Source organism: Bos mutus, chromosome 26 (genome assembly GCF_027580195.1).
Source record: "Bos mutus isolate GX-2022 chromosome 26, NWIPB_WYAK_1.1, whole genome shotgun sequence".
NCBI lineage: Eukaryota > Metazoa > Chordata > Mammalia > Artiodactyla > Bovidae > Bos > Bos mutus.
The window spans coordinates 27636111-27658473 of record NC_091642.1 but is presented as its reverse complement, the minus strand read 5'-3'; the positions used below and the strand labels follow the sequence as shown (position 1 = coordinate 27658473).

General features: G+C 51.6%; 2 protein-coding genes across 3 annotated transcripts in view; one reads left to right on the top strand and one right to left on the bottom strand.

Moving 5' to 3' along the window:
* Window positions 1–14940, top strand: part of PDCD11 (programmed cell death 11) — a 41163-nt gene extending 26223 nt beyond the window's left edge. Inside the window, 15 exon segments of the mRNA XM_070363881.1 lie at window positions 3218–3326; window positions 4912–5001; window positions 5180–5285; window positions 5709–5886; window positions 7883–7939; window positions 8738–8860; window positions 9420–9542; window positions 9893–10193; window positions 10398–10511; window positions 11134–11283; window positions 11495–11745; window positions 12431–12599; window positions 13095–13248; window positions 13736–13901; window positions 14618–14940. Coding sequence (XP_070219982.1) covers window positions 3218–3326; window positions 4912–5001; window positions 5180–5285; window positions 5709–5886; window positions 7883–7939; window positions 8738–8860; window positions 9420–9542; window positions 9893–10193; window positions 10398–10511; window positions 11134–11283; window positions 11495–11745; window positions 12431–12599; window positions 13095–13248; window positions 13736–13901; window positions 14618–14789 — 2263 coding nt within the window. The 3' untranslated portion in view covers window positions 14790–14940.
* Window positions 14941–16554: 1614 nt separating this feature from the next.
* Window positions 16555–22140, bottom strand: CALHM2 (calcium homeostasis modulator family member 2). Of its 2 annotated transcripts, none has more exons than XM_070363882.1 (3): window positions 21606–22140; window positions 18860–19574; window positions 16555–17685 (listed from the first exon to the last, which is right to left on the bottom strand). In XM_070363882.1, exons 2-3 carry the CDS (start codon window positions 19412–19414, stop codon window positions 17209–17211), a joined length of 1032 nt encoding a protein of 343 aa, XP_070219983.1. In that variant the 5' UTR covers window positions 19415–19574; window positions 21606–22140; the 3' UTR covers window positions 16555–17208. The 2 variants fall into 2 exon arrangements, with proteins under 2 accessions (XP_070219983.1, XP_005888099.1); XM_005888037.3 differs by having other exon boundaries at window positions 16555–17625; window positions 21606–22133.
* Window positions 22141–22363: the final 223 nt, after the last annotated feature.

Genomic DNA, 22363 nt, shown 5'->3' with positions numbered 1-22363 from the left:
AGTGATCATATGCCATCATGGTTATCTGGGTCATGAAGATATTTTATAGTGCTTCTGTGTATTCTTGCCACCTCTTCTTAATATCTTCTGCTTCCACTAGGTCCATACCATTTCTGTCCTTTAATGTACTCATCTTTGCATGAAATGTTCCCTTGGCATCTCTAATTTTCTTGAAGAGATCTCTTTTCTTTCCCATTCTATTGCTTTCCTCTATTTCTTTGCATTCATCACTGAGGAAGGCTTTCTTATCTCTCCTTGTTATTTGGAACTCTGCATTCAAATGGGTGTATCTTTTCTCCTTTGCCTTTCGCTTCTCTTTTCACTGCTTTTTGTAAGGCCTCCTCAGACAACCTATTTGCCTTTTTGCATTTCTTTTTCTTGGGGATGGTCTTGATCACTGCCTCCTGTATAATGTCACGAACCTCCGTCCATAGTTCTTCAGGCACTCTGTCTATCAGATCTAATCCCTGGAATCTATTTGAACCTAGTATTCTAGAACTCACTAATTCCTAAACATACACCATGTAGCCAAGAATACTTGTTCTTTGAGTGGACTACTGCTTGTTGACTGAAAATTTTAGGTCATACTCTGGTGGATTATGCAAAGGGATGTTCCACAAGGGATGCTGAGTGTGCTAGTAGAACTGGTAGTAGACTGGTAGAACTGGTAGTTCCGTGTAGTGGTGGATCCAGTTTGTCTGGGGTCATTCTTTCAGAGAATCTTAAGCATGTTGATCTGTGGGCCTGTCTGCTTCTGCTTCCCACAATCAAAAAAAAAAAAAACAACAAAACCCAGCCTCTTGTAACTGAACAGGCCATCCGTGAGTGAAGCTAGACCCACAGTACTGCCAGCGCTTCTGCAGTCAGGCCCCCATCCATCCAGGCTGTAAGTCTTAATGTGCCTAGGATGTCATGCAGGGACAGGACAGCTTAAACAGCTTTCTGAGGTTAAGGTTTGCTCAGCATCCCAAAGGGATCAGAAGAGAAGTGGAACAGTGCTGAGAGGGCTTGTGTCTGAGATAGGGACATACTTCTGGACCCTGAGCACCAGATGCTCACAGTGCTGTGGCAGCGTGGGTCAAGCCAGGAAACGAGTGCATTGCATTGAGGAGATGGGGGTGGAGAGTTACAGTGACAGACAGACAGGTGGACAGGCAAAACTCGAGCACATCTTGCACCTCTTCCGTGCACCTGTGTTGTATTGTTAATTATTTTATTTTAATCAACGCCTCTGAGAAGCATAGTATAAACACAATGGTATAACTGCTGTGTTTCTCAAATGCTTTTGTTTAAAATTATGCATCTTGAAGTCAGGAGGGAAAACATTTGTTTAATCAATGCTGTTGACTAACTTGACAAATGCTTATTTTCAAAATGCAGTATTTTCATTCCCACTTAGATAAGGAGATCTCCTGCACAAAGAGAATGTCCTACATCTTGGAGCAGAGTTCAGGGTGGGTGAGGGTCTCTCAAACTAGATGAGATGTTTCCTGATCAATTAATTACTCCTTTGGAAGGGCTGCAGTTAGGAGAGCAGACGGTTCAGGAGTCTTTATGTGTGTCTTGGGAATTTCTGCTAGTTGCTGAGTTTTCTCTTGGCATTAATGTAGTTACGGCTGCTTTTTTTTTTTTTTTAAGAGAAAGGTAAATTAAAATAATTTGGGAAAAAGAAAAAAGATAACACATACTTGTAATGTGTGTTTGTGTTTTATTTTTAATTTTTTTCTTTTGGCTTAAACAGCAGACATCTATTTTCTCATGATTTTGGAGACTTTTGGTCTGAGACAAAGGTATCAGTAGGGTTTGTGCTTTTGAGGCCTGTCTCAGCTTGCAGATGGGTCTCTCCTCCCAGTGTCTTCATATGGGCTTTTCTTTGTATTTATCTGTGTTCTAATCTTTTTTCAAATTTTTTTTATTGTGGTGAAAACACAACATAAATTTACCCTCTTAGCATATTGTTAGCTATATGCACGTGTTGTAAACAGATCTCTAAACTTTTTCGTCTTGCATTAACTAAAACTCTATACCCATTCATTTCCTGCTCACCTCCCAGCCTCTTGCAACCATCATTCTACTTTCTGTTTCTTTGAGTTTGAGTTTGATGTCTTTAGATGCCTCATGAAAGTGGAGTCATGTATAGTCCTTCTGTGACTGGTTTATTTCACTTAGTACCATGTTCTCAAAGTTCATAGGATATCTGTATTTCAGCTTTACTTGTATGTGAGTTTCCTGTGGTTTTTATATTCACCAGTATTTGGCTATTATATGTTACAGTTTTACCAGTGTTACTTTTACCATGTTATTGACGAGTTCTGTTTTGTTTTAGAAATTTGGATGGGTAAGCTGGGCTAGGTTGGAACGGTGGGAGTTGTTTGCTTCCTTTGAAGTGATTTGTAGACTGATAATTTTCAGACCACATCTCCTCGTTGCTTTTCTGCATAGACAAAGAGAATCAAGAAAGTGGTAATGCCAGAGTAGCACAGGACAGAGCCCTGAATTTTTGAGTCAGAAGCTCTGACTTGAGTTCCTGGGTCTGTAGCATAAAATGAGTTTAATAGTATCTTTCTTTGGAGAAGGCAATGGCACCCCACTCCAGTACTCTTACCTGAAAATCCCGTGGACAGAGGAGCCTGGTGGGCTGCAGTCCACGGGGTCGCTAAGAGTTGGACATGACTGAGTGACTTTACTTTCACTTTTCACTTTCATGCATTGGAGAAGGAAATGGCAACCCACTCCAGTGTTCTTGCCTGGAGAGTCCCAGGGACGGGGGAGCCTGGTGGGCTGCCATCTATGGGGTCGCACAGAGTCGGACACGACTGAAGCGACTTAGCAACAGCAGCAATATCTTTCCTGTTTGAGTCACACATGAGAGTGTCGTCACATTCATCTGTGAAAGCAGTTCTGCAAACAGTAAAGCGGTAGCTCAAGCATTGAAATAAGGAAAGTCATTTCATTTTCTACACTTATGAAGATTATTGTTGGCTACCTACTTTGTAGTTTGTTCATACCTAGGTGAGTGAGTTGGAAAGGATTAACTTTCCTGCAGGTATTGTGAAAATTCATTCCCGTTTATGGACGGAAATGGGGGTGTGCATGGTTGGTGTGTATGTGTTAGGGGAGTCCAGTAAAATTAATCCAAGGCCAGTTGGGGGAGATGGTCTCAAGCTAGAAGCTTATAGAGATTGGTTTACTCTTTCCATTGCCTTTCTGCAAACAGTGAGCTGAAGGAGGATGGCCATACTACTCTCAACACTCACTCTGTAAGCCCCTTGGAGAAGATTAAACAGTATCAGCCTGGTCAGACTGTGACTTGCTTCTTGAAGAAGGTGAGAAGTGCATGCCCTGCAATGCAGTACTGTCTTTCTTATAGAAGAAAGGGGGAAGGAACTGGCAATGACCATTTGCACTAGGCTTTGATTCTGTGCTTGCTGCCTTGCTGATGTGTGGGAGACAGTAAAGCCCTCTGCTCCTAGAAGACATGTGGTCTGTTCAAGGAGCTAAATTTATGGCTTCCAAACAGCAAGCAACTCACAGTTCTATGTATTTGTAGATTTCTTGTACAAAATAGACAGAAAAATACATCATAGAGCTAGAAGTTTAATCCAGTACTTTATTTTAAATAATGTAAAATTCACATTTCCGTGTCCACAAATAAAGCTTTATCAGAACATACAAGAAATAAAAAATTTTATTGAAAATAAAGTATTGGATTTTAGATTTTTGCCTTTCGTAAAGCTCAGGAACAGTGTAAAGCAATATGTAAATTGGGTGTCAGATTATGTGTTCACACCCTAAGTGGAATCGTAGTTGAGTAAAGGGAAGAGATCAGTGAGAACTGTACTGGTTAGAATATATCAGAGAGAAGGTCACGGTCTGTCTGGGCTTGACCTTGAGGGATAACTCCTCTTCAGTGTTGCCAGAGTCTTCCTGCATGAGCATCTGTCTAATTATGTCCATGATGCTTGATGCCTTTAGTTACTTTTTGTCTGTAGATATTCATAAACCCAAGATGCCTTAGAGTAATATTGAAGGTTCTTCAGAGGGATTCCCTGGTGGTCCAGTGCTTAGGACTTTTCACTTCCACTGCCAGGGGTATGGGTTTGATCCCTGGTTGGGGGCTAAGATCCATAAGTGGCCAAAAAAAAGGACTCTTTATGATCTGACCTCGTGAATCTGGAGTACCGGTCATGCTGAAAACCTCTTTTTTCCCTTCTTTATTTCTACACTGGGGTACTGTCTCTTCCCATTGCCTATAATTCAAGGTCTAGCACAGATAACCTTCCCTTCTTACTAGTTCTCCTATAGAGGCTGTAGCATATTATACTCCTGTGTGTTGCTTTCTGCTCTAGTTATTTGCATACTCATTCAACTTAACTTTTTGCAGACTGTAATCTCTCTGAAGGCAGGGCCTGGCGGTTATCACTATCATGCCGCGTGTAGTGGCTGCTTGATAAATGTTTTACTGGGTTGACTTGGAAATTGGGGTGTATATTTAGGGTAGAGCACTGTGTCAGTCAAAAAATCTAAACTGATTTAGAAATGAGATGTTAGTCCCTGAAGGCTGCTAACTCACTGTGCACAACTGAGCTTGGAGGTGGCTACGAGGTCAGTGGGACTGGTTCTGAGGACGTTACCTCTGAGGCCTTTTCTGCCTCCTGATCAGCCGAGGCACCAGGAGGGATGTGTGTTCTGCTGTGCTGGTGGGGACTCTGAGCTAGACTGAGTAAAGCCTGTGAGAAGTAGAGGGTGGGCAGGGGCATTGGGCCGTGGGGGTGAGTTCCTGTTACTTGGGAAAATGTAGAATTAGGGCCCTGTCAATGTGATTTTAGAAGTGTCTGTTTTAGTGAAAGGAAAAGAAGAGATGCTTGTATCTGCCCCATTCCATTTCTCCTCGTTTTTTTTCCCTCCTAGTACAACATGGTTAAGAAATGGCTCGAGGTGGAGATTGCTCCAGACATCCGAGGGAGAATTCCCCTGTTGCTCACTTCTCTTAGCTTCAAGGTCAGTGTGCCTGAGATGCCTGGAGAGGAAACCCCAGCTCCCTGAGCTCGACTTAATCCTTGGTGTGTGCTCACAGTGGGGACAGGGAACCGTCCCATAGGGGATACTTACTGTACTGTGGTTTTAGATAAATGACAGCCTTTCTTCAAACATCAAAGGAAATTTTTTGTCCTTCTAGGTTCTGAAACATCCAGATAAGAAGTTCCAGATTGGCCAGGCCCTGAAGGCCACCGTGGTTGGCCCAGCAGAGTCCTCCAAGGCCTTCTTGTGTCTTTCACTCATAGGTGTGGTGATGAAATGGGACCTGGTCAAGGAAGGGAGGGGGTGGAAAGGGTTGGGAGAAGGTCTTAGTCATCGCCCAGGTTGAAGGATGCCGTGGATGTTGGCATTCTCAGAAAGTCTAGTGCAGAGGCTGTGTCCTTGGAACAGCTTTTCTCTAGGAGCTTTGCTCTGTGGCCTGTGTCTGAGACACCTTTACCTACAGTTGTTTTTCTTAGGTCTCTCAGAAAGGGTCATCCAACACTCAGCCCTGGCATCCTTGACCACGTGGTACAGTGGTCTGGGTCTGTGTGATTATTCCGGTCCACTCATCCTAGACACCCTGAGCCCAGACACCTTCACCTCCCGCCAGCCTCTGGTTGGCTACTGTCTCAGCTTCTTTCTTGGCTCACTTCTTTTTCCCTGAATCTGGTTCATTGTCCTGCCAGGTCCTCACAAACTCAAAAAGGGGGAAGTGGCCATGGGCCGTGTGGTGAAGGTGACGCCCAAGGAGGGGCTGACCGTCTCCTTCCCCTTTGGGAGGGTTGGAAGAGTCAGTATGTTTCATGTAAGTGACTCCTACTCAGAGACGCACCTGGAAGACTTCGTCCCACAGCAGATTGTCAGGTAGGCTGGATTCTTTTCCTTTTCCCCACTATCTGTGGGATTGGTGGGGATTTTTGGGGTTTTGATTTTTTTTAATTATAGGTGTGTGGTTTTGTACCAGAAAAAAAATAGCATATAAGATGGAAACTGAACATTGCTGTTGCTCCTCTGTTTCTCCATCACTTTTGCTTTGATTTCTTTCAAGACTCTAATATATGTAGTTATAATTTTCCCTTATGTAATAGTAGAATTTAATTTTCTATACTGTTCTGCAACTTGCTTTTTCTTAATAGCAGTGACTCATGCACTTTTTCTTTCCTATGCTAGTATTTTGAAAACTTCCTTGTTCTTTTACCTTACTTTTATCATTTTTTTTTGAGTTGCATTTTGTGTTTTTTTAAACTCAGTTTATGTAAATAATTCTGTTGATGGACAGTAATGTTGAAGTCAGTATGTTTGCACATGTTTGGATACTAGTGCAAGTATGTGTGTGAAATAAATTTCTAGAAGTAAAATTGATGGGTTAAATAATGTTAAACATCTTGCCAGAGTATCTTCCAAAAGGACTGTGCTGAATTTTATTTCTATTAACAGTTAATGTGTCTGTTCATATTTCACACCTCTGTCAACACTGGGTATTTTTTCTGTGTGGCATGTGGGATCTTATTTCCCCAACTAGGGATCAAAACCATGTTCCCTGCATTGGGAGTGCAGAGTTTTAACCACTGGATCACCAGGGAAGTCTTGACACTGGGACTTAATTTTATCTAACACTGGATATTCTTAATTTTTAATCTTTGCCACTGAATAGGCCCAGAGTGATCTCTTAATTTAACTTGAATTTCTCTTACTGGCCATTTTTCATGGTTGTTGGCTGTTTACATTTGTTCTGTGCTTTGCTTGGTCAAGTTGCTTTATTAACTATTTTGGATGCACAGAGTTTTGAAACCATTTTATAGCCTGAATAAACTAGCATTGGAGAGGCATATTTCAGCTTGGTACAATATGTACTTTTCTGACAGTCACACACAATTATCCAGCAATGGAGTAGGCACCTTCCGGAGGGTGAGACTGGAAAGCAGTAATTGCTCTTTCCCATCTCGAGTGTCCCAGCCACCAGCACCTGCCTTCATTCTCAGCCACTTGCCAGAGCTCAACAGCACAAAAATGCCCAGGGCCTAGGAGAAGAAGAATGTCACAGAGAAATCCAGAATCATTTCTTTTCTTTAGGCTTACAAAATACAGATGTGATTTTTCTATTTTCAGCAAAATATATTTTTAAAATAACCTTATAGTTAAGCATATGAGTAGTGTTCAGTTGTAGTTCCTTGACTTATAAGTTAACTTATAAGTTAACTAAAGGCAGACAGTCCCTTCAGCTCCTTCCCTGCATTAAGGGCTGTGATGCCCTGGTGGGAAACACAGATGCCATCGTGGGAGGATTTGGGCTGTATTGTTGCTGAGACCCTTCCTCCTGGTAAGATTCTCTACCCTGTAACTTTGGGTGGTTACTTGCTATTTTCTGTGATGTGAGTGTGGAAGCCCCCTAGCAAGAGTAAACCCTACTTTCCCCGCAGAAGCCTTCCCCGCTTAGGTCTCACTCGGGGGGCCGCCTCTGAACTGTGAATCCGCAGTGGTCCTGGGCCGTCCCTGCCACGGTTCCCTGGGTGAGTCTCTCCACGAGATCAAACCCTCCAAACTCGTGACACGGGGCAGGTCTCATCTCCTGCGTGTTCCCCACGTGGCTCTGCATGCCTTCCAGAGGGCTCGCGTGTCCTCTGGTTTCCTCCTGCCATCACCATTCTTGGGTGAGAAGAGCAAGTAGCGCTGCTTTTACCTGATGGACTGAGGCCCAGAGAAGGGCCTTGTCCCGAGTCCCTCGGCAGGTGGTCAGCAAGCTGAAGAGCAGAGCCCTCACTCTCGCCTGTTGCTCAGCCTTGTGAGAGGAAGCCGAGGCCCTCTCCCGTCTCCCAAGCTGCTGGGGTCTGCATTGCCTTCTCCTTTGTTCCCGTTCTAGGTGTTATGTCCTGTCCGCTGCGACCCCTGTATTGACTTTGTCGCTGAGATCATCCAGGTGAGTGTCTGTGTCATCGGGACAAGAATCGGGGAAGAACCTCCCAGAGGACTGAGGAGAGGCTGCGTGGATCTGACAGGGCTTTGGGCCTCCCAGCTTGCCTCACCGCTCACCTCCTTTATGCCTGGCCCTGTTTTTATCCAGAAAAGCTGAGGACATTCTAACTGTAGAAGAACCTGTCTGCTCAGGCTCTTGTTTCCCAGGGAAAGGTGCAGACATCCAGAGTGGGGCTTGGGCTTGCCTGTTGGTGGTCCTGGTGAAGGGAGGTGATGTAGCCCCCAGGGTTACACAGCAGGGGCGAGTGCCGTCAAGTGGTTTGGCCTGAAGTCATGGTTTGAAATGGACATTTATGAGGCTTGACCTCCCTCTGGCTTGACCATCCTCTCCCTGTTACTGTTAGCGCTGTCCAGAGCTGACAGGACTTCAGGAGAAGGTGGGGCTGGGCTCTTCAGGCGATGTCCTACTGACAGGTCCAGAGTCACATTCTTACAAAGAGTTGTTACCACAGGAGGTCTTCCAGGTAGCGCGGTGGTGAAGAATCCTCCCACCAGTGAGGGAGATGCAGCACATGTGGGCCTGATCCCTGGGTGGGGAAGATCCCCTGGAGCAGGAAATGGCAAGGGGCTCCAATATTCTTGTCTGGGAGATTCCATGGACAGAGGAGCCTGGCGGGCTACAGACCATGGGCTGGCAGAGTCTGACATGACTGAGTGACTGAGCACATTATCACGGGAGAGTTAGGGGTGAGGGTGGGCAAAGGGATTAGAGGTATGTGTGTAAGCCTTTTTATTCCTTTAGGACGAACCCAGAGACGAAAAGCAGAATAACAGATCCAGAGATTAACTCCATTGAGGACCTTGAGGAAGGGCAGCTCTTGAGGGGCTTTGTGAAGTCCGTCCAGCCGTCCGGCGTGCTCGTAGGGTGAGTGAGGTGGAGCCTGGGGACGTGGACCAGCCCCGTGTCCTCCAGGAGCCTCTCCTGGTTGGCCCCCGCTGCTCCCTCAGTCACCATCTCTGAAGGAACGTGAAGGAAGGAGACTCTTGAGTTCCCACAGTGTTTTAAATTCCAAGTCTTTTCATACTTTTAAAAAAAGTTTTAAATTATTCTTCTGTTTGGTGTTTTGGACAAAGAATATGGCATGTCACGATTTGTAAGCGTTCCGTGAGCTGCCGGTGCCAGACGCTGCATCCTCCCCTGCTGTTACTATGTTTTCTTATTGTCTTCTGTCTTTCTAGCAGCTTTTGAGTTGTGTGGTGTGATGCTCTGATATGGGGTGAAAAATACCTTTCAATTATATCTTTGTTATGCAGGATGATTTTTCCAGTCTACAAAGCCCTCTTTATTTAGTTGAATGCCAAGAACCTTGTGTCTGTTGTAAATCCTTGTCCCACTTGGGTCTCTGGGAAGGTTCGGGCACTAGCTTGGCTGGGACTCCATTGCCATGTTTACGACCACGGAATGCTTGTCTCTCTCCTGTCAGCCTTGGCCCCTCAGTTACGGGTTTGGCCCGACACCCACACGTCTCCCAGCACAACCAGTCCAAGAACGCTCCTTATGACAGACACCTCCCTGAGGGGAAGCTGCTCACAGCCAAGGTCCTACGGTAGGTGCCTTCTCTCTCTCTTACCCCTTTCTCTGGGAACTCTGGGAGGAGATTGAGAGGTAAACTTTAAACATCATGGCCTAGGTAATGGTAAATGTGGTCCATGAACTCCCTTTGTTTGGCGCCTTCTGCCTCAGCTCCTGAAAGCAGGTGTGTACTTTTCCTTGCACAGCACCTGTAGCTGGGGCTGGAGGAAGGGGCAGCACAGCCACACTCTGTATTTTTCTGCCAAGTGTTGTACGATGTGTGGGTCATTCCCAAGCTGACTGAATGATTCCAGGGCAGGTGGGGGCAGGACCCATTGTACTGTGTGGTCCTCGTCATCCACTCTCCCTGCCGTGCTGTCGTAGCCTGAACCATCAGGAGAGCCTGGTAGAGCTGTCACTCCTCCCCGACGCCACTGGAAAGCAGGACGTGCTTTCTGCCCCCCTGGGACAGCCACCTCCAAAGCAAGAGGGCAGGGAAACGGAGGCCGCGGAGAGAAACCACGAGGGAAAAGCAAAGGAGAAGAAGAAGCAGAAACAGAAAGAGAAGAGAACTGGGAAGGGGCAAGAGGGGGCGCAGCCACCCAGCAAGGATAAGAAAGAGCCCCAGAAGCCCCAGGCAAAGAAGCTGGGCAAGCGGCCCCACCCCGAGTCCAGCAGTGAGCAGGTAGGGCCCTCGGGAAGATGGCCTCCCCTCACGTGGAAGGCGAGCCTTCTAGAAGCCACCAGCAGCTGCCTCGCCGCATCCTCTTGGACTAAGAGCAGCTGAGTTTGGGTGGGGTGCTGGGTGCTGCTGGGAGGGCAGGGATCAAGCACCCCCTGGGCCATGGAGAGAAGCGAGACTCAGCATCGTCCCTGCCTGTCATCCAAGGAAATCGGGAACAAGAAGCAGAAGAAAGCTGCCCTGTCCGAAGAGGACGACAGTGGTGTGGAAGTGTATTACCGAGAAGGAGAAGAGGCAGAAGAGATGAGCATGTTGCCCAAGGTGAGGGGCGGCGGGGTTTGGGGAGGAGGGCTGCTCCGGGAGGAGGGTCCCTGGTCTCCCGCCTGAGGACTGGGCTGTCATCAGCACCCCTTTTTTGTCTTCATTTTCTGTAAAATAGGAAAAGGTGGCGAGGCTAGTTTCCTCAGTTGGTCATCAGGTCCCAAGGACAGGGCCCCTGCTTAACTGTTGAGTGGGCTTAAGAGTCAATTCTAATTCACATTTATTAAGTGGAGCTAAATTAAATTAGTCAGGAGGTGGGAGAGCCGGCAAAGAAAGGCTTTCAGCCTGTCTGAGACTGTCTCCTAGTGAGAAATGAGGACACCACCGAGGACCGGTGTGGAAGGGCTTCCCTGCCTCCCTCAGAGCGTTCTGCACACCTCTGTCCTAGCATTAATGTGTGTATGCATATGTAGCTCTTAAAAAATTATTACTTAAGTTTACTTATTTACAAAGAAAGCTTTTCGTCACTCCTGTAAGTTTCCCCAGTGGACCAGGGTGTAGCCTGGTGTAGACCTCTAGGTTTCTGGGCATGGTGGGAGCCCCTCCTCCTCCAGTGGGAAGGGGTGGGGGAGCAGGGGCCGCTGGGCCCAGTGCTGGCCTCACGCGCGCCTTTGATGCTCAGGAGAAGCTGACCAGGCCAGCAGAAGCACCCCGGCTGCAGCTGTCTTCCGGCTTCGTTTGGGATGTGGGTCTGGACACCCTGACCCCGGCCTTGCCACCTCACGGAGAGAGCTCGGACAGCGAGGAGGACGAGAAGCCAGAGCAAGCCACGGTGCCGTATCTTCCAGGGCATCACCTCTTTTGCAGGGACCCTTGGGCTCCCATGCTCTGCCCTAGCCTCGGTGTCTCTTCTGGCGGGTGGGGCTGTCCCAGGCGGGGAGTGATTGCCGAGCCGCAGACTGCCCTGCAGGCTCCTGGCTTCCACCGCAGACCTCTCCGGGTCTGAGGAGCAGACGACTCACCTGCTGCTCTGCTTTCCACAGCAGAAGAAGAAAAGCAAGAAGGAGAGGGAGCTGGAGAAGCAGAAGGCGGAGAAGGAGCTGTCCCGCATCGAGGAGGCGCTGATGGATCCTGGGCGACAGCCGGAGTCGGCCGAGGACTTCGACCGACTGGTGCTGAGCTCGCCCAGCAGCTCCCTCCTGTGGCTGCAGTACATGGCCTTCCACCTGCAGGCCACAGAGATCGAGAAGGCCCGGGCCGTGGCCGAGAGGGCGCTCAAGACCATCTCCTTCAGGTCCCGGCCCCGCCGTCCTGCTTTGGGCCCCGTCTTTCCTCAGGGAGGGCCATGTTTCCTCCACAGGCCTGCGGCAGTTGGGGTGACTGCCACCAGGGCCCATGGCTTCACAGGCTTTCTCTCAGAGGCCGGTCGTGACATAGATCTGCTCATTTATATTTCATGGTCCTCTTCACTGAGAGAGCTAGGGTCACATTTCCATGAGTCCCTACACTTCAGGTGCCCCACTTGGAGAAAAGTAGAAGAGGAAAAACTTGCCTCTCCACATACCTGGGTGAAAATCCTGGTGTGACCATCTTCCAGGCCGAGGTTCTAGCAGGTTTCCCAAAAGCTAGTGAACAGGGATGGTGCTCCTGTGCATCATTATCGTAGTTTGAGGGGAGATTCAGACCACAGGTTCTGCCCCGTCCAGCCCAGACCTCAGGCCAGTTTGAGATTTGGTAGATTTCCTTCCCAGGAGTGGAGGCAGAAATCAGGGGAGCCTCAGACCCCGCAGCCATGGATTGGGGTTCCTGCTTCTACATGAGCTGCGTGGGGATGGGGGCTCTCAGTGCTGGCTTGTGGGGTTGGGGACTGAGGACATAGGTGGAGCCTGGGGAGGGGCCGTGGCTCTAGCCCCCTACTTGGGAGTGGGGGCTCATGGGGCTGAGAGGATGGACTCATGTGCTGACTCTTCTCCCTCCAGAGAGGAGCAGGAGAAGCTGAACGTGTGGGTGGCCCTGCTGAACCTAGAAAACATGTATGGCTCCCAGGAGTCGCTGACCAAGGTCTTCGAGCGGGCCGTGCAGTACAATGAGCCTCTGAAGGTCTTTCTCCATCTGGCTGACATTTACACCAAGTCAGAGAAATTCCAGGTAGGGGTCTGGGCCAGGCAGCCGGCTTCCAGAGGGGCCTCAGCCACTCAGAGACAAGCTCCTGGAAGTCCCTGAGGCAGCGGGGACGTCTCGGAGAGGGGGAAACCCCTGCCTCTGGGCCCAGTCCTGCCCGAGGCTTGCTCGTCTTCAGGTGGGAGAAGTCGTTTCCCCCACCCTTGAGCCACCAATAGAGGTGTCACAGACGGGAGGCGATGTAGCCCAGTCGCCCCTTTCGTCTCTCCTCGCCCTCATCGTGCTCACGCGCTCTCTTCTAGTCTCGACCTCCTCGCGGCATGGGATTAGGAGGGAGACTCCCCAGCACATGCTCTCGTCATCCCGGGTGCCTGCCCTTTCCCCTCACATAGTGGATCAGGGCCTGGACGCTGAGGGAGCCCCTGAGCCCAGGGCTAGCTTCCCACGAGCGTAGCCATCTGTCTCTGTCGTTGCCCCCTCTGCTCTCATCCACTCTCTCAGCTTACATCATTCTTCCCACAGGAAGCTGGCGAACTCTACAACCGGATGCTGAAGCGTTTCAGGCAGGAGAAAGCTGTCTGGGTCAAATACGGCGCCTTCCTTCTACGGAGGGGAAAGGCGGAGGCCAGTCACCGTGTGATGCAGCGAGCCCTCGAATGCCTGCCTAAGAAAGAGCGTGAGTGCTCATTCCTTCCACCCACACAGATCCTGAGCACAGTAGAATCTGGGCAGGGGCATGGGGGTCTTCTCATCCAAGGGCTGGTTTAGGGAAGCCTTCTGGAAGGTACGTAGCTTGCTCTCTGTTGATTATATACTCCTGAACATGTGCTCGTGTTGCATTTTAAATGTTAAACTCCAGAGGTTGAGGAACAAAAAAGGGATTAGCATCAATTCTTTGCCTGTGCCTGCCTGCCCCACACCTACCTCCCATCCCCCATCCACCTTCTGGGCCCAGAGAGTAGAATGTCTGCTGTTTGGGAGTCATAGAGCAGTGCCCATCTGTGTATTTAGCCCTCAACCCGCCCCTGCATCCCTCTTGTCATCACCTGGGTCTCGGGACCCAAGGACAGGAAATCAGGCATCAGACTCTGTGCCTGTAGAGTCATGTGTTGTGATGAGGATGTCTCTCTGCTTTCTATGCCTGAGCCATCCTCTCCCTGCAGACGTGGATGTGATCGCCAAGTTTGCGCAGCTTGAGTTCCAGCTAGGGGATGCGGAACGCGCCAGAGCCATTTTTGAGAGCACACTGAGCATCTACCCGAAGCGCACAGATGTCTGGTCGGTTTACATCGACATGATCATCAAGCATGGCAGCCAGAAGGAAGCCCGGTGAGAGGGGAGGATGGGCTGAGGCCTCATTCTCTGTGGCGGGGTAGGGGGCGGGCATTGACCACTCAGGAGTTTTAGCCCCACACCAGCTTCCAGCACCCCAGTTCTCTAACTCTGTCTGGAAAATGGCTTTGACATGACACAGCAGGTTCTGTGGCATTCACATTTCCAATTTCTTTTTCTACCTTGGGGGCCAGCCACCGGTCTGGATGAAACCTCAGCTGGGAAGTAGGCTGGCCCCAGGCCTGGGAGTCAGGAGACAGGGTTTTCTTCATAATTAATGCTGAGCCTGGCTTTCATAGTAGAGAGTGTTCACAGGCATGGTCTCACCTACCACTACCAGCATCCCCCCAAGACAGGGAGGATTAGAGATGGCTGGACTGTGGTCCAGAAAGAGTTGGTACCCGCCCACGCCTCTCGGTGAGTTTTAAGCAGAGCTGTCCTCACAGATCCACACCTTACTGGTGTCCCGTCCCATTAGCTCTGTCCTGATTCCCTGTGTGCCTTCAGGGCACTCCGCCCTGTAGCATCTCAGTCTGCTCCTCTGGAAAGCAGGGGTGGTGTTCTCTCTGTCCACGGACGTGACAGTTTATAATAGGAATAAAAATAAAGATAGAAGTGGGAGTGCTCCAGAGCCTGAGAGCAGTGAGTGAAGGTCAGCCAGGAATCACGTGGCTAGGGACCGAGAGGCAAACGCCATCTGCTCTCCCTCCCAGGGCCATCTTCGAGCGGGTCATTCACCTGAGCCTGGCCCCCAAGCGAATGAAATTCTTCTTCAAGCGCTACCTGGACTATGAGAAGCAACACGGCTCAGAGAAGGATGTGCAGGCAGTCAAGGCAAAGGCCCTGGAATACGTGGAGGCGAAGAGCTCCATGATGGACGACTAGGGGCCGGCTGGCTCCAGGACACTGCGGGACCCTCAGGCGCCTGGGCAGTTGAGAAACTGTTGCCTGAGGGCTCTATTTAAGTGCTGCTTTTTCTGCAGCATCCTTGGGGGTAATCCCGTCAAGATAAAAAGGAATTTGAGATTTCTTATAATTCCTTTTTGCTTGTCTTAAGAACCAATTTGTTTCATCTTTTTCCTTTTCTGGGGCTGCTCAGTGCTTGCAGGCAGCAGGCTTCTGGGTCCCCAGGGAACCTGAGAGTCTCCTTTGTGGGAGGTCCCTGGAGCAGAACGGAGGGCCGACTCCCCACAACCCTGGAGTCAGGATCCTACTGTGGCCCTGGCGGGCTCTTGGCCCAACTGTGGGTGTGGGTGGGGTGATCAGCAGGGTCCTGGGAGCAGGCCGAACCTTCTAGATTATGGGATCTCTGGACCTTGCCTCTGCCTCAGCTCCGTGGTACCTTGTGCCCCTTGGTGGAGGCTGTGAGGCTTGGACAGGAGGAGAGGCAGAGCCCAGAAGGGAATTCAGGGACCTGAGTGCCTGAGAGGAAGGTGACAGGTATCAGCTCAAACCACCTGGTGATGTCTCCTCCCGGGGCCAGTGGGGCCAGATTATCCAACCTCTCTGAACTGGGTGCCTCGTTTATGAAATGGGGTTAAAAAATCCTGCTTGAAGGATTTTATGGACTGAGTGAGAGCGTGGATGTTATGTGCTGCCACAGGGCCTGGCACGTGCGGGCTCAGTGAGGACCTAGATTGACGTGCTGTGTGACCTTAGGAGACTACAGATTCTCTCTCTCCCTGCTGCTCCCCTGAGGAGAGCTTGCAGGGCAGAGGGCATTGACTGACTTGTTCCTTGGAACCTGAGGGAGAAGGGATGTGATGGGCCTGCTACACCCCCACCTCCCTGTAAATTTCCCAGAAAGACTGTCTAAGGATCCTGTTTTCCTGAATTAAGAGGCCAGCCCAGACCCAGCTAGTTGAAGCCAGTTCATTTTTGGCTTGGTCTTAAGGGAATTAAAAGCTTCCTTGGGCAGAGCTTTAAATGTCCTCAGAGCTGGGGAGCTTTTCTGTGGGAGATGACCGAGTCCCACGCCAGAGAGCGGGACAGGGACAAGGGAGAGTGCATCAGAGGTCCGAGAAGTGGCGGAGGTGCTCAGGCATGGCAGGCATGGGAGGGAGGCCATGCAGTGCTGGCCTGGTTCTCGCTTGTTAGCTCTGGGTTACGAGAGCTGGACTGCCCAGCTGAGCACAGGGGCCGGGTCTGCTGATTCCTGATGTCTAAGCCGAGCTTCCCTCTGAGAAAGGCCAGGCTCCATCTGTTTCCCAGATCAAATCAGATGACTGAACCCAGTTAAGAGATCATCAGCCCCAGGGCCTTCCCGCAAGTGGAACACCTGCCTCTGCCTCCCCTGACCCCCAGCCCTCCCTTCTACCCATTTCAGTCTTGCCCAGGGTCTCTGTCCTCTTCCCTCCCCAGGTCTGGGATTTAGGCCTGTCCCCCCAGTAGCTCAGCTGGTAAAGAATCCGCCTACAATGCAGGAGACCCCAGTTTGATTCCTGGGTCGAGAAGATCCCCTGGATAAGGGATAGGCTAACCCACTCCAGTATTCTAGCTTGGAGAATCCCCATGGACAGAGGAGCCTGGCGGGCTGCAGTCCATGGTGTTGGAAAGAGTCGGACATAACTGAAGCAACTTAGCACACAGCATCATGACCTCCAGCGTGCTGTGACATGACCCATCCAGTCACGCAGACACAAGCTAGTCCTTTATACTAAGAAAAGCTTTATCAAAAATGTGTATAAAATAAAGCTGGAGACATACGCCAGAGGGCTGCTTCCCAGCTGTGCACAGCGAGCCAGATGTCCATGTGCAGTTCCACAAATGAACTGCATAGCCTTCTGCACACAGAGCCTGCTGGTGAGTTCCATCGTCACCTGACTCTGCTGGCCAGGGCTTCCCACCCAGGTGGGACTGGGTCCCTCTAGTCAGAGGTCATCCTCCACATCATAGTTCATGAAGGACCAGTTCTGGGAAACGGTCTTTTCTCCAAAGCTGTTGACCGAGTGGCGGTGGCAACAGGAAAGGGGACTTCTTCAGGTCTGAGGGCCTTCCTGCCAGAGCCCACATCGTCTACCAGCTCTCACATCCATATCTCAGTTTTACTTTGTGTTCGTTTCTCTCCTGGCCTGTTTCCCCCAAAAGCTATGGTTAAAAAAAAAATCTCTGGGGAATTCAGTGGTTGCTACCCTGCACCTTCATTGCAGAGGGCAAGGGTTCAGCCCTGGGTCAGAGAACTAAGATCCCACAAGCCATGCGCAGCCAAAGAAGAGAAGTCCCCTCTGATGCTGATGTGAGCAGGCAGTGGGGTTCAGTTTGGGACCAAATACCGTCATTGGCCAAGAGTGTGGGAACGGGACCCTCAGGAGGGAAGCAAGGACATCTCTACATGGTCCGGGGCCATGCCGTTGCCCACCACACCCTGGGCCCACTTGTGCAGGCGGCTGTAGAGTGGGAGGCCTTGGTTCTCACGGTATAGGTAGACGCCGGTGATGGCGTTCCACTGCAGCCGCGGCTGTGTGCCTTCCACCGGGAACTTCGCGACCAGCTCCTCGTCGTCCTTGTCGAGCGCCACAAAGCCGAAGAAGCGGCGCACGTTGTTGGCAGCCAGCACCCGTGAGTGCACCTCAGCCGTGCGCTGGAACAGCTGGTCCTCGTTGGCGCGGTACTGCGCCCAGTAGGCCTCTTGGCGGTAGCTGAGTGGTGAGCAGTAGTGCTTGAGGCATTTGGTCAGGAACACCAGGATGGCCACCACACCGATAAGCAGCCACCCAAAGAGCTGGCCAGAGAAGGGGCAGGGTTGAGGGCGGGCAGGGAGCTGCCTGGACCCCCACCTGCCCTAGGAAGAAGTGGTGGGAGCTGGTCAGAGGGTGTGGGCTGGGTGGAACCAGGCATAACCCCCTGAGAGCTGGCTCTGTCATTTCTCTGGCCTCAGATTCTGTTCCTCTAAGGGCAGCAGGCCCTTCTGACTGATTCCTCCGCTTTGCCCTCACTCCCTGGAGCTCACACCTTCTCTGTGTTTAGACTTAGCCTCTTTGAAATCACTCATGTGCTTGTCTCGTGTGGCCGTGAGCCTATTGAGGACTAGGACAGTCAAGGTCATCTTTGTTTCCCCATTTAAGCGTGGACAGAGATCTGTGGGCATTTGAGCATCAAATACATTTTATCTCTGCCTACCATCTTCCATCTCTTTTGGTGCTGTCTCCAGCCCTGCTTTTCTACTTGTGTTACTTATGTACCTTTAGAAAATCTGTGCTCAGGTCTTCCCTGGCGGTCCAGTGGTTAAGACTCTGCATTTCCATTGCACGGGTTCAATCCCTGGTCAGGGAACTAAAATCCCACATGCCGTGCAGTGTGACCCCCAAAAAAAGAAAACTGCTCTTTTCTGCCTGTTTCTCATACTCTGCTTCTTTTAAGTTAACACTAGCTGTTTTTCTGCTCCTGCCCAGCTCTCTGCCCTTGCCTCCTCTCCCTGACCCAATTCCTCTCCTTCAGAACTAAGCTGAGGCTGAGGCTAGGATCGTGGTGGCAGCTGCTGCTTCCTTGACTGGACACCCCTCCTGTCTCAAGGGACTCCTTTTCCGTTGGCAATGCCTGAGGCTGACTGTGCTAGGCAGTGGCTTTTCCTGGGATAGGAACATGCTCATCCCCTGAGCCAGCCATCCTCCACCACCAGCTCACAGCCAACAGCAAAGGTTTCATAAGGCGGCAGCGGTTTGTGCTCAATCCAGCTGGAGCGAAGGGCTTAATTTGTGACAGGTATCAGGCTCGGACTGAGCAAGAAGAAAATTCCTTTAATGTTTAAAACTCTCTTATTTGGGATGGCGTTGACCCTTGTCCCACCAATCGCTAACCCATGGATACCCAGCTTTCATGCCTGAGGCTGATAATCTAGTGATTTTCTGGAGAGCTCAGCCCCAGAGGACTAACTGCAGGGTTAACCCTGAGCCGTTACCTGCCCACTCTCCATCAGGTAGGGGAGAAAAGAGGAGCTTGTCTTGGTACAGTCTTACCTGGGACTCGTACTTGAGTCTGCGGCTGACCTCCTCCCGGAAGACTGACAGGTTGGCAGGGCCCTCCCCGCATGGGAACCTGGCCAGGATTTCTGTGGCACGGGCTACTGGGAAGCTCCTTTCTCCAACCATGAGTGAATGGGGGTTCACGAACTCACTGAGAGCACAGACGTAGGCCTCACCACGCAGCAGGGAGATGACAGACCAGGTGACGGGGGCCACGGCCGCGCGGCCCACGATGGAGCTTAGGAGGAGGAAGTTGGGGGCAGCCGAGCAGTTCTTGGTCCTCCGGTACTGGCACTCAGCAACCAGGTTCCAGGTGTGGTTGTTGAGGATGACGCCAATGAGGAAGAGTGCCAGGGCGGGCACCCCAATGGCTGCCAGCCCATACAGGTAGTTCCGGGCCGGTGAGCAAGGGCAGTGGAAAGCCACCACGGTGAACAGCTCCTGGCTGCCCACCGTGCCCAGTGCCACCAGCCCGTTGAAAATCATCACATCCTTGCTCTTGAAGAAGAGAGATAGGAAGCGGAAGTTCTCTGCGATCAGGGCTGCCATGGTGATGGGTTAGCTGGGAGGCCGACGGCAAGGGTGGAGGCAGGAGGAGATCTGGATGATGGCTCCAGGTGGGACTACGAGAGCTTGCAGGCTAGTGGGCACCGGAGGGCGGGGCACAGTCTTGCCATTTCATCCCCTGTAGTGGCCAGTTGGGTGCTTCCTGTGGGACAGTAGGTGACAAATCAGTATTTGCCTCTGAAAATAGGGACCAGGGGGCTCTTGTGAAGTCAGGCTGGTGAGAAACGAAGGAGACTCGGGGAGCCCCAGGGCCTGGGCAGATGGAGAGTAGCCACTGTTCACTGAGCTCATACTACGTGTCAGGCGTTTTGCACCCCTCATTGCCCATCGTCACGGTCCTGCACTGAGCTGTGATAGCCCAGTGCACGGTTGGAAGGTGGAGGTTTCCCCAGGGTGACTGCCTGCCTGGCTCACACATGAGTGCAGAGCTAAGATTCAAGCTCAGGTCTGTCTGCCTCACGTACTTTGGTTCTTGTCATCCCCATAAGCTTCCCTTGAGGTGGGGACTAGGAATGGCCCTGTGGCTTTGGGGAATGTGTGATATTGACTGGCTTTCCCTTTGGGATTCCAGGTACTTGCTAGTGTGCTGGGGGACCTAGGACAGTTTGGAGGGTGTGTCCTCGGGTGTCTAGCCCATGGGTATAAAAGCTGGAGTGGGTGTCCGGTGGATGAGGGACTTGGGCTTGACCCTGTGCTATGGGCTGGTGTAGAGGAAGGGGTCTCCAGTCAGTGGTGAGCCTGGTACAGCCTCCCTGGAGTTCATAAGAGCCTTTTCATTTTGGAGACCGCAGGCTCTGGACTTGTTTAGGAGATCCTGGCTGTCAACATACTTCATGACTTTTCTCTGGACTTAAGTGTCCTCATCTGTGAAAAGAGGATAAATCATTTGGCCCTTGCCCTCTTAGGAATGCTGGAGGGAAAGAAAGGGAATAAACTGTGCCTGATAACTGTCCCATGTATGACACCCTCCATCTCACCTTGTCCGGTCCTGAAGGCCCCTCCCAGAGGTGAGGTGGATGGCAAGGGGTGGGGGTGGTAATTCTTCGTGGGGCAAAGATCAGGAAACTAAGGCCTCCAGAGGATAAGCGCTTTGCTTAAGCTATTCAAATATGGACGTGCCTGGACGGGACTTTTGAGCGTGACCTGAGGAAGCCTCGGAAGTGGACAACGGTGGGTCAAGCTAAGCAAGCCCTCTGTTTTCCTGGTTTCCTCTGCCCCCGCTCTGTGCCCATCCACAAGAGCCCTGGCAAGCTTCCCCTTCCCCACCCATTCCCCTTTCTCCGTCCAGCAGCCATATTCCAGCCAGGTCCCCAGGCCTGGGGCCGCCCAGCCAGCCAGCAACAGGAGGCCTTGATGAAGCCTAAGGCTTGGCCGTGCCTGAGAGACAGTGGAGTCTCCGGCTCTCGAGCCTGCTCTTGGTCTGAGTAGCAGCAGGGCTGGCAGCCTGCCAGGAACTAGCCGAGGCCTCCAGCTTCAGCCCTGTTCTGCCCCAACTCCCTTCCCAGGTTCCGCCCACAGAGGCAAGGGTGTGGCCCCTGTTCTTTCTATCCCGGGATGAAAAATAAAAGTCCTCAGGCCAGAGGCAGCTGGGGAGTGGAGCGATGGGAGGTGGGGGGTGGGCAGCAAACAGAGGTGGGGAGTCCTGCCAGTATTTCCTTCTGTGCCTCCTCTCTGGACTACTGTCCCTCCCGGTTACTGCCAAGACTGCCTGATGTGCTGGGGCAGAGCTGGGTGCCACGTGGGTTGCCAGGTGGAGAAGAAGAGATCTGTCTTCCCTAACTCACTGTCTCTGGTGGTCCTGGAGCTCCAGTCTAACTCCCTGGGAAACAAAAGTTTGCGATATTGCTGGGGATGATCCGGTTAAAGGCAGCCCCCTCCCCCACCCCCCACTCCTCCTCTTGACTTAACGGCCTCTAATATGCTCCCCTGGGTTTGAAAATCACCACACTGGTGGGTGGTGCACAGAGGAGAGAACACTGCCCCTGAGAATACTGCCCTTGGGCCCCAGGCCTGGGAGTGTCATATCCAGGCCCGATGGGACCTCCAACAGCAGCAGTCAGGACAGGAAACAGGTGCCTGGGGAGTGGGAGGAGGAGGCTCAGGGAGGGGCCTGGCTCCCGGGAAAGTCCCCCTGGGTAAACCCGGAGTGGCCCTGTGTGCTCCCCTTCCTTACCTGGGATCTGCTGCGGGCATCGGTAGCTTTGGCCTCCGAGGGGCAGGGCTCTCCAAGTGGCGCAAGAACATCAGAGACCCTGGGTGGGCACCAGCCCATGCCCTCTCCCTCCTGCTTTGCTTCTTCTGCCCAGGAGAGACCGGCAGGGCCTGGGGCTGTTGGGGTCTTCCGGAAAAAAAGTTTTAACTCCAGAAAAGAGGCTGAACCCCGCAGGATGGATGGTGTGCGCCAGCCAGTGGAAAAACAGTCTCCAGGCAGGCGGGCGCCAGGCAGTGGGGGCGGGCGGAGGGCGGGCGGCGCGGGGAGAGGAGAGGAAGTGGAGGAGTCAGTTTTGCTGCGGCCCGCCTGCCTTCAGAGGCTCTGCACCAGTGGGACCAGTTTGGGAGCCAGGCAGGGGGCCCCCGGCATTTCTGGTCTGGGCCTGTCCTCCAGGCTGGTTTCAGGAGCACCCCCTCTACATGATCCTCACTGGCAGAAGCAGCCAGAACCGAGCCCCAAGCAGGATTAGGGGAGAGGAGCCACCAGACCGACGCTGACTCCTAGTGGGGTATGCAAAGCCAAAGGCCCCCCTCCCCCATCCTGGTCCTCTCTGAGCAAGCCCTCCCCCTGCTGGCTCTTCTGTCCTCACTTCCACTCACTCCCCAGATGCTGCTTCGAATCTCAGGAGCGCTGATGAGAAAATTCTGGATTCTAGGGATTTTCTGAGGCCCTTGGGGAGAGCTCTGACTGGTGGGTGGAAATTACAAGAAGGCAGATGA